A 12,013-nucleotide genomic window follows, 5' to 3' on the forward strand; every position below is an offset into this window, starting at 1 on the left:
ACCCTATCTATGTGCCATTGCTGACCAAGCTGATGGATTATAAAGTCTGTGTTCTCAGCACCTAGTTGTATGGCTGTGAAATATGGGCAGCTTACAGTTAACAGGAAAAGAAGCTGAACAATTTCCATCTTTGCTGTCTGCAGAGCATTATGAGTATATCCTGGCAGAACAAAATCACGAATGCTACAAAGGCAGAGCTCCCAAATGTGTTAACACTAAGCAGAGGTGGCTTCAGTGGATCGGGCACCGCCGTAAGATAGAAGACGGTTGCATACCTAAGGACTTTCTGTATAGTGAGAGAGCCAGAGAAGCAATGGGGCACCCAAAGCTCCGTTTCAAGGATGCCTGCAAGTACGACATACAGGCCCTAAACATCAACTATTGCACTTAGGAGTCACTAGCTGATGAAAGAGGGAAATGGGAATGCCTCTTGTGGGTGGGCATGCACAACCACCATGTCCAGTGTCTACAGCAGCTTGGCAACAACCCAAAACGTCACCTGGCAGCTTCATGTGCGGCACTTGTGGCAGAACCTGCCTCTCAAGGATTGACCTGCTTTACTTCAGATGGTTGGAGGATATAGTCCCTATCAATTGGTCTATGGGCAGAATCTTAAATTGCCTTCTGTACTGTGTGACAGTCCTCCTGCTCTAGAAGGTACTACAATTAGTTCCACTTTTTCCGCACACTTGAATGCTTTATATGCAGGGAGACAGGCTTTCATCAAGGCTGAGATCTCTGAGAAAATGCAGAGAGCTCTGAGGCATCATATAAGGCCATCTAAGGTGGAATTTAATTCAGGAGATTTGGTGTATTATAACAGAGAGGGTCATAGGGAATGGAAGGACCCTGGTAAGGTAATCGGTCATCAAGCATGGAAGTCAAATTGTTAAAGTTCATTCCTCGCGATTGATCAGGATTGATTACAAAATTCTCAGAATCTGAGCAGTTGATAGAGGGAAACGATGCACCTTGTACCTCAAATACTCATGTGTTTTGTGATGAAGGTCCTGAGGAACAGAATGAGGTAGATCAAGGGCTGGATTGTAATGTGTGAGATTATGACGCTCAAAGAGTTATCGCATCCAAAGGACAATTGCCCCAAGTAGCTACTCAGGTAACTTATATTCCAGTGGGGTCTAATAGATGGAGGGATGCAACAATCGTGGGACTTGCAGGAAAATCTACAGGCAAGTTTAAATATTGGTTAAATCTTTGAGATGATGGTCAAGAAGCAAGGTCCATGGACTGGCAGAATGGGATGAAAGAGTGGAGGGTAAGAAAGCTCAGTGCAAGTTCCAATAGTGGGTCTGGAAGTGACTCTTGCGTAAGGAAGCAATCGTGTACTGGAGAAAGAGCCTCCGATAATGTGCAAGGGAGATCTTCTAGCAGTAGTCCCGAAAGACATCAAAGAGGGCGTAGTTTGAACAGATTCCACAATGAAACAAAGGCTAGAAAGCAGTCTCAGAATAGAACTAGAAGCAGAAGTCCTGATGACCGTGAAATATTCGTGGCTGCCAATAAACTTGAGGACAAACTAATAAGAGAAGCAAAACATAAAGAATTAAAGAGTTGGACAGAATTTGGAGTTTATTCTGAGATACCAGATAGGGGAAAGCCGGCCATGTCACATAGATAGATTTGTACTGAAAAAATCCTTCCCAATGGAACTTTTAAGGCTAAATTGAGGCTAGTTGCAAGGGATTTTGAAGAGCGATTGGGTGATACCGATGTTCGAGTGGACTCTCCTACAGTTGGAAAAGTAATCTTGAAATTTTTTTTTAGCTCTTTTGGCCACATATTCATGGGAGTGTAGATCCATTGATGTAAAAGCTGTATTTCTGCAGGGTGACACTTTTCAGAGAGAAGTGTTTCTGAAACCACTCAAAGAGGCAGCAGATGCAAAAGGAAACCTATGGAAACTGAACAAATGCATCTACGGCCTTAATGATGCTGCCAGGGCGTGGTATTTCTCAGTGAGATCTGACTGAACCAAGGCTGTCATTTGTTTTCATGGTAGTAGTTTAATTTTGGCTACCAGCTACTTTGAAAATAGAACTAACGGACATTCTAATCAGACTGACATCACAGTGTCACAGGCAAAATCCAATAAACTCTATGATTCTAATAGATAGAAAGATTGTGCTGAGAGTCTATGACATCATGGTTTTACTTGCTCTCACTCTTGTGCATCATGTTGATCCAGACTCCAGGACAATTGCCCCCTCTCAGAGGATAAACAGTCTCCTGTGATGTTCCTTCCTTCTTAGTAAATTCAATTCTAAACGGCTTCTAACTGACAGCTTTGTATCAAATATGTATCCTTAGTAACAGGAAAACATTCTGTGATGCAACAATCTCTGTTCGAAAAGTGTTCTAAACAGTAACTTGTCATTGAGACATTTAAGTCTCAAAATGTTTTCGCAATCAAATACCAATAATGCCAGTGCATCGTAAGCTACCTGCCTATTTATAAATGATGTCCTGATTGCAATGGACCATTCAGATGGGGATGGCCTTTTAATGATAGCATCTGTCTCTCTTGTGATCAGATAGTTTTGATTGCAAACATTACGAAATTTGACGGGTTAATAACGTTTGAATGCAAGTCTCTGTTGCTACTGGAGCGCTGTGAAGGAGCACACTGTGGGACATGGACACAACGCATGATGCTACCGGTGATGTAGTGGATCATCCAAAAGACTGGATTGACGTGCTAGGTACGTCTAATAAATGGTGCAGTTACTAGTAACAATTATAGAGATCTTACCTGAAATAAACTGATGTGAATAATTCACTATTGCAGGCAATGGGCTGCTGAAGAAGAAGATTCTAAAGCATGGCAATGTTAAACTCGAGAGGCCGGGAAATGGACAGAATGTGAAAATATGGGTGAAGATAATGCATGAAAATGGAGATGTCATCCTGGGCCGTCAAAGGCTCTCGTTCACCATAAATGGAAGGGATGTCATTAAGGTGGGTGAACAGAACACCAGCGACACAAACCAGCGTGCCACTTCACTAAAACAAAATAGCATTAGAAGTCACATCTTTGTACGTCATACATGTGCATACTATAGCAATCACACCCATCAGTGAGTCAACCTTGTCATATCTGGTTAGGATTCATGCAACTTTATAATTTGCAACTGTGTAGAGTTAGTACTTAGGCATAATTCAAATCTACAGTTTAAACCTGTAGAGTTCACATCTGTGTAAAATTTACTTTAGCACATAATTCACATCTCCAGAGTTTAAACTTGTATGTAATTCAAAGCTATATTTCTTACTAACCTATAATTCACACTTGTGTATAATTCAAATGTTTGCAACTCAGCTATGCAAATTACACAGCACTTTATAACTCACATCTGCCTTTGATTGACACCCATGTATCCTCATACACTGCTACAAATCACATACTGCCTTTCTATGATACCACCTTTGCATTCTCACACTCAACTGTAATTCAACTATACGTAACTCTGCCCATCTATAATTACCATCTATGCAGAATTCAAATCTGTCTATATTGGATCTGTGCATGATTCTATATATGTAATATAATATATATTTATTTTAAACCTGTCAATAATTCAGAACTGTTTATAATTTACAGCTGTAATTCATACTGTTACGACCAGGTGAGAAAGAGGACCAGGGTTCCCTTTCAGCCTTCACCTGGTCTTACTGTAACAGGGTTTTATTTTTAAACACACTGTGTTTTTAGCTCCCCTTTGGTGAATCCTTGTTCACTGCTTTCCAATTATAGGCAAAGAAACAAGCCCAGATAGGCTTTCTTAGGTTTAAAGAAGGTGAAATTTATTTAAACTTAAACTCTAATTTGGTCGATGGCTACGGATACACGACGCACCCATGCTAGCATGCATATGTGATTCGCACAGGCAAAGAGAGACAGAAAAGAGCAGAAGTAAAATAAGGTGGAAAGGTTTGAGGCAATATCTGAAGAGTTGTTGTTACGGTTCTTCGAACTCACTGTAGAATCTTTTTGTAGGTAGATCTTGCTTTTCGTTGGGGCCCAGTATTCTTCTTAAACCTTGTTCACTGTAGGAGACTTTTCTCTCTTGGGGGTTTGTGTGTTTTCGGTGTGTTTTGGAGTTCCATGAGAAAGAGATGGGAGCAGACAGGAGAGGAGGTCTGCTTCAGTCCAGGAGCAAATAGCTTTCTGCCAGTTCAAACACTGTCTCTACAATTTAAAACTCCCCAAGTTGGCCAGCAGGGTAGTCACATGACCGACTGGTATAACCACTTCTGGCTTTGTGTATTGTGTGTGTCAGGGAATGGCACTTTGTCTACACACACTGTCTGTTAATATGAAAAATTGTCTTTCCAGCCAGGGGCCTGGCAACCCCTTGTAACAGGCCTTCTCTCCCAGCAACAATTGAAATTTAATGTCCATGTGGTGAAATTAATGTGCCTCATTCTTGGCAGGGGGGTCCTGCATGACAATACCCATGTCAAAAATTTATACCTGTCACTAGTGTTTATATAACCTGTGCACTCCATTACATAGAATTGCATAGAAATTGTAACACAATTCTCGGTGTGTATATTTTCAGTTATTCACATCAAATTCATTGTGTTTTTCACTGAGTTCAATTGTCAGTTTAACTCAATCCCGTGAAAGTTCAACTCAAATATTATCTCAAAAGCAAAATACTGCAGATGCTGGAAATCTGAAATAAAAATAGAAATTGCTGGACATACTCAGCAGGTCAGGCAGCATCTGTGGAGACTGAAACAGCGTTAACACTTCAGGTCAATGACCTTTCATCAGAACTGGGAAATGTTAGAAATGTAATAGATTTTAAACAAATGAAATAGGAGAGGGTGGAAAAAGAACAAAAGGGAAGGTTTGTGATGGAGTGGAAGACAGGAGAGATTAAATGAGAAGACAGTTGGGGAAGGGCCAAAGGGACAAGTAAAGAAAAGGTGTGAATGGCAGAATGATGAACAGCTGCCATCCAAAAGAAAAAACAAGAGAAAAAGAAGAACAATACTGAAACATGCAAAGAAAAAGGATCAAAATGGGGGCAGATATGATGATCTGAAATTGTGGAACTCAACATTGAGTCCGGAAGGCTGTAAAGCGCCTAATCAAAAGATGAGGTGCTGTTCGTTGAGTTTCGTTGGGACACTGCAGTAGGCCGAGGACAAAGAGGTCAGCATGAGAGCAAGATGGAGAATTAAAATAACAGGTGACCGGAAGCTCGGAGTCATGCTTGTGGATTGAATGGAGGTATTCCACAAAGTGGTCACCCAATCTGCATTTTGTCTCCCCAGTGTAGAACAGATCGCATTGTGAGCAGCGAATGCAGTAAACTAAATTGAAAGAAATACATGTAAATTGCTGTTTCACCTGGAAGGAGTGTTTTGGGCCTTGGTGAGGAGGTTAAAAGGGCAGGTGTTGCATCTCGTGCACTTGATGGAAAGATGCTGTGGGAAGGAGAAGCGGCATTGGGGGTGATTGAGGAGTAGACGACGGTCCCTTCAGAATGCTGAAAGGGGAGGGGAAGATGTGTTTGGTGGTGGCATCATGCTGGAGGTGGCAGAAATGGCAGAAGATCATCCATTGAGTATGGAGGCTGGTGGGGTGGAAGAGGGTGGCTCTGGGAGGGAGGGGAAGGGGTGAGAGCAGAAGTGCGGGAAATGGGACAGACACGGTCGAGGCCCCTGTCAACCACAGTGAGGGAGAATCCTCAGTTGAGGAGAAAGGAAGACACTGGTATGGAAGGTTGCATCATCAGAACAGATGAGACGGAGAAACTGGGAGAATGGAATGGAGTTGTTATAGGAAGCAAGGTGTGAGGAAGTGTAGTCGAGGTATCTGTGAGAGTTAGTGGGCTTATAGTGAATATTTATATAGGGGCAGCACAGTGGCGCAGTGGTTAGCACCGCAGCCTCACAGCTCCAGCGACCTGGGTTCGATTCTGGGTACTGCCTGTGTGGAGTTTGCAAGTTCTCCCTGTGTCTGCGTGGGTTTCCTCCGGGTGCTCCGGTTTCCTCCCACATGCCAAAGACTTGCAGGTTGGTAGGTAAATTGGCCATTGTAAATTGCCCCTCGTATAGGTAGGTGGTAGGGAAATATAGGGACAGGTGGGGATGTGGTAGGAATATGGGATTAGTGTAGGATTAGTATAAATGGGTGGTTGATGGTCAGCACAGACTCGGTGGGCCGAAGGGCCTGTTTCAGTGCTGTATTTCTAAATAAAAAATAAATTTTTTAATAGCCTATCCCAGAAATGGAGACAGAGAAGTCGTGGAAGGGAAGGAAACAGTTGGGGCTGGGCTGTGTGAAGGTGAGACAAGGCTGGAAATTGGAAGCAAAGTTTTTACAATTTTTCCAGCTCGGGACGAGAGTAAGAAACAGCAACAATACACTCATCAATGTACTAGAAAAAGAAGTGAGGTAGGGGGCCCGTATCCGACTGGAACAAGGAATGTTCCACATATCCCACAAAAAGGCAGGCACAGCTAGGACCCATGTGGGTACTCATTGCAACAGCTTTTATTTGGAGGAAGTGAGTTACGGGAGAAGTTGCTCAGTGTGAAAACAAGTTCAGCCAGGCCGAGGAGGGTGGTGGTGGATGGAGACTGGTTGGGCCTCTGTTCAAGGAAGAAGCAGAGAGCCCTCAGATTGTCCTGGTGGGGAATGCAGGTATAGAGAGACTGGATGTCCATGGTGAAGAGCAAATGGTTAGGACCGGGAAATTGGAAACTGTTAAAGTGATGGAGGGCATCGGAAGATTCATAGATGTAGGTGGGAAGAGACTGGACAAGGGGAGAAAAAATAAATCATAGAAATTTCCAGCACGGAAGAAGGCCATTTGGCCCATCCTGTCTGCGCGGTCGACAAGGAGACATCCAGCCTAATCCCACTTTCCGGCTCTAGGCCTGTAGCCTTGTAGTTTACGGCACTTCAAGTGCATATCCAAGAACTTTTTAAATGTTATGAGGGTTTCTGCCACCCTTTCAGGCAGTGAGTTCCAGATACTCACCACCCTCTGGGTGAAAACATTTCCCCTCAAATCCCCTCTAAACCTCCATCCTCTTACCCTATACTATGCCCCCTGGTTATGGACCCCTAAATAAAGGGGAATAGGGCCTTCCTATCCACACTATCTAGATCTCATAAATTTTATATACTTCAATTAAGTCTCCCCTCAGCCTCCTCTGTTCCAAAGAAAACAACCCTAGCCTATCCTATCTTTGCTCATAACTAGAATTCTCCAGTCTAGGCAACATCCTCGTAAATCTCTTTATCCTCTAGTGCAATCACATCTTTCCTGTAGTGCAGTGACCAGAACTACACACACTACTCCAGCTGTGGCCTAACTAGTGTTTTATACAGTTCCAGTATAACTTCCCAGCTCTGATAACTATGCCTCGGCTAATAAAGGTAAGTATCCCATATGCCTTCTTGACTACCTTATCTACCTGTCCAGCCACCTTCAGGGATCTCTGGACATGCTCTCCAAGGTCCCTCTAAACATCTCAGTATCCTACCATTTATTGTGTATTCCCTTGCTTTGTTTGCCTTCCCCAAATGCGTTACTTCGTACTTCTCTGTATTAAACTCAATTTGCCACTGTTTCGCCCACCTTGCTAATGCATTGATATTCCTGCAGTCTGGAGCTTTCTTCTTTATTATCATTGATATATACCACAAAAAGTAAGGGACCTGGTACTGAGCCCTGCGGAACCCCACTGGAAACAGCCTTACAGTTACAAAAAAAAAATCAACCATTACCCTTTGCTTCCTTCCGCTGAGCCAATATTGGATCCAACTCACCACTTTGCCTTGGATTCCATGGGCTTTTACTTGCATAACCAGTCTGCCATGTGGGACCATATCTAAAGCCTTGCTAAAATCCATATAGAATACATCAAATGCACTACCATCATCAACCCTCCTTGTTACATCCTCAAAAAATTCAATCATGTTAGTCAGACACGACCTTCTCTTAAACAATCCGTGCTGTTTTTGATTCATCCATGTTTTTCGAAATGAAGCTTGATCCTGGCCCTCAGGACTTTTTCCAATAATTTTCCCACCGCCGAGGTTAGGCTGACTGGCCTCTAATTACTCAGTCTATCCATTTCTTCCTTTTTTAAAAATGATGCAACATTATCTGTCCTCCAGTCCTCTGGCACCACATCTATAACCAGAGAGGATTGGAGGATGATAGTCATAGCCTCCGCTGGTTCTTCTCTTGATTCCCTTAACAGCCTAGGATACATTTTGTCCGGGCCTGAGATTTTATCCACTTTCAAAGATGTATTAAGATACTTCCTCTTTCACTACGTTAATTTCATCTAATATTTCACACTCCTCCCTGATTGCAATGTTTGCATCGTCCTTCTCTTTTGTGAAAACTGGAACAAAGTATTTATTAAGAACCATACCAACATCCTCCACCTGCACACACAGGTTACCCTTATGTTCCTAATTGGCCCTCCTCTTTCTTTAATTATCCTATTGCTCTTGATGTATTTATAAAAAAAACTTTGGATTTTCCTTGATTTTACTTGCCAAAATATTTTCATGCCCTCTCTTTGCTTTCCTAATTTCCTTTTTAATTTCACCCTACACTTTTTAAAACTCCTCTAGGTTTTCTGTAGTATTGAGCCCTAGGTACATCATAAGATTCCCTTGTTTTCTTTATCCTCTCCTTTAAGCCCTTTGACATCTCGGGGGCTCTGGATTTGTTAGTCCCACCCTTTTTCTTTGCAGGAACATACTTGCTCTGAACCCCTCTATCTCTTCCTTGAATGCCTCCAATGGATCTGGCACTAATTTACCTTCAAGTAGCTATTTCCAGTCCACTTCAGCGAAATCAAATTTCAGCTTAGTAAAATTAGCTTTTCCCCAATCGAGAACTTTTGTTGCTGGTCTATCTTTGTCCTTTTCCATAACTACCCTAAATCTAACTGGATTATGATCGCTCCCCATCTGATACCCCTTCCCCCTGCCCAGTTTCATTCCCTAAAACTAAATCCACAACTGCCCCCTGTCTTATTGGACTTGCTATATACTGTCTAAAAAAGTTCTCCTGAATGCATTTTAAGAATTCTGCTCCCTCTGTGCCTTTCACACTAATTCTATCCCTGTTAGTATTCGAATAGTTGAAATCACCCGCAGTTACTGCCTATTGTTTTGTACTTCTCAGAGATTTGCCTACTGTTATGTTTTCGCCGGATATTTATATATCTGATTTATCTCAGAGCAATGCAGATATCACACTTGTATTATTTCACCAACTGGTTTATTTACAGCACTTTAAAGTATCTCTGCACTTACAAGATCTCAGTACAATGTCTTCTCAGAACAGTCTCTGTTTTTCTGTAGAACCTTTTAGTTCTGCTCTTTTTAGTTTCAATTTCAAACTCTTAAGCTCCACCCGTAGGCTTAAGCAATCAAACATAGTGAACAAAGATCAGTGGACAGACTAATACAATCAAACCCTGATTAATCAAACACTGCATTTTCCCCCTTTTGACTAAAGACATTATTTTTGAATTAAAGAATTCTAAACATTAAATGTATATTTATCAAGTTATTAATGTTCAACTTGTCTGTTTTCACTAAGTACAGAAATAGTCTTTGAGATAGGAATGGCTCTTAGATCTGTGATTAGATTTACGAATTTGAGATTGTGGATCTGTTGCTTCAGCTTGATAAGGCGGATGATCATAGGAAAAGGAAATGTAAACTCATAACCACTTTCCTCAAAATATCCTGATCTGCTCCCTATCAAATGTCTCGCATTCCACTTGGTGTTGTCATCTAACAGATAATCATTGGTACCTAGCAAACATTTAATCTGCTTTGGACCTGATACTGATGAAGCAAGTTTGTGGTCACGAGTTGGCCATTTGATTCAAACCCAATCTCCAACTTTAAACTGTGGTTCCCATGCTCCTGTATGTTTGTCAAAGTATGTTTTTGTTTTACTTTGTCGCTTTGCGATTTCATCTTTCACTCTGACATTCTTGTTAACTGGTTGTGATGGCTTAAAAACGGTCAGTGCATGGGAAAGTTACAACCTATCATAAGTTCGGCTGGTGTTTTTCCAGTCAGAGAGTGTGTAGGCTTTACTACAGCTGCTGTCACTCTGTAACCTAGAAAGTCCATCGCGGGTGACGCAACTGTGCATTTCTCCTTGTTTAGCGTCAAATTGTGTTTGACAAGTGAGTGAGCACTGCTGATAATCATTCACCATGCTCAGTTTTGCTCTTTTCGTGGACAACGACGTCATCAAGTAGGTTGAGTGTCCCCTCAACATCTGTCAAGACTGAAGAAACAATCTTCTGGAATGCGCTAGGTGCTGAGCTTAGTCCATAGGGCATTCTGCAGTAATGAAACAAAAGCTGTAAGATATCGGCTTTGTTCTTCAAGAGGTATCTGAAGATAACTCCGCCGCATATCAAGCTTTGTGAAGACTGTGGAGTCATGAAATGATGCTGACAGTTTTTGAATTGTAGGAAGTGGATACTTGTCTGGTATGATAGCTTTGTTGACTGCCTTCAGGTCAATCCATAGTCTAAATTCACCATTTTTTCATTGTGCAATGACTAGATTTGATATCCATCTCGATAAGTCAATTCACTCAATGATATTGTCTGCTTCTAGCCATTTCAGCTCCTGTGACACTTCAGCACGGATTGCAAATGGCAACCGTCTCAAATTTTGTGTAATTGGTCAAACCCAGATCAATCAAACACTACACCTACATATTTGCTCCTCTATCTCCCTCTGACTGTTTGGGGTCTATGGTGCACTCCCAGTAGTGTGATTGTCCCTTTTTTATACGGCCTCCTTTGGCACTGCCAAACTCCCTTGTCTATTTTCTAGCTTTTGTTTCCTCTGCCTTCCAAACACATGTACTAATTTTCTGCCTTCCATTTCCAACTTTTCTTCTCTTGCTTCTGAATTTACTCTCAGGTTCCCATCCACCTGCCTAGCGAGTTTAAACCCTTCTCAGCAGCACCAGCAAAACCCCCTGTGAGGGTATTGTTCCGACCCTGTTGAAGTACATCCAGCCGGCTTTTACAGGTCCCACCTCACCCAGAAGTAGTCCCAATGCCTCAGGAATCTAAAGCCCTCCCTCTGGCACCATCTTTCCAGCTACGTATTCATCAGCTGTATCTTCCTATTTCCGTATGCACCAGCACGTGGCACCAGGAGTAACCCGGAGATTACTACCTTTGAGGTCCTGCTTTTCCCCTAAACTCTGCCTGCAGAATCTCATCTCTCTTTCTGCCTATGTTATTGGTACCGATATGGACCACGACCTCTGGCTGTTAACCCTGCCCACTCAGAATGTCCTGCAGCCGCTCATTGATATCCTCGACCCTGTTACCAGGGAGGCAACATACCATCCTGGAGTCAGGTCTGCAGCCACAGAAGCACCCATCTGTTCCCCTCACTATTGAATCCCCTACGAATATTGCTCTCCCATTCTTCTTTCCCCCACTCCTGTGCAGCTGAGCCAACCAAGGTGTTGTTGACTTGGCTCTACTTGCACTCCCTGGAGGAAGTATCACTCTACCCAGTATTCAGAACTGAATACCAGTTGGTGACCAAGATGCACTCATGGGAATCCTGGCCCTGCCTGCTTGGTCCTCCTTGTCCTTTTGGCAGCCACCCATTCCCTCTCTACCTGCACATTTTTAAGCTGCAGGGTGAGCACATTCAGAAATGTGCCATCCACAAAGCTCTCAGCCTTGCAGATACCCAGTAGTGACTCCAGCCTCCATTCAAACTCCGAAACAGAGCTCAAGCTGCTCTCACTGGTGACATTTCCTGCACGTCACCTAGGCCATGAGAAGCATCCAGAATTTCCAGGGTGTGTGTTCCACAGGGCTGAGGTTCCCTGCCATGCCTTTACTTTCTAGAATATTATCTGGAAACACTTTTTTTTATTAGTTCGGGGGATGTGGGCATCGCTGGCTAGGCAAGCATTTATTGCTCATCCTTAATTGTCCTTGA

The 12,013-nt window shown here is 42.7% G+C and overlaps 1 protein-coding gene across 1 annotated transcript in view; it reads left to right on the plus strand.

The window, feature by feature from the left end:
• Positions 1-2,899: 2,899 nt before the first annotated feature.
• LOC137383015 (peptidyl-prolyl cis-trans isomerase FKBP8-like) overlaps positions 2,900-12,013 on the plus strand; it is a 44,399-nt gene continuing 35,285 nt past the window's right edge. The window contains exon 1 of the mRNA XM_068055604.1: positions 2,900-2,976. Coding sequence (XP_067911705.1) covers positions 2,902-2,976 — 75 coding nt within the window. The 5' untranslated portion in view covers positions 2,900-2,901. The remainder of the gene's footprint in view (positions 2,977-12,013) is intronic.

Source organism: Heterodontus francisci, chromosome 23, assembly GCF_036365525.1.
Source record: "Heterodontus francisci isolate sHetFra1 chromosome 23, sHetFra1.hap1, whole genome shotgun sequence".
Classification (NCBI taxonomy): Eukaryota; Metazoa; Chordata; class Chondrichthyes; order Heterodontiformes; family Heterodontidae; genus Heterodontus; species Heterodontus francisci.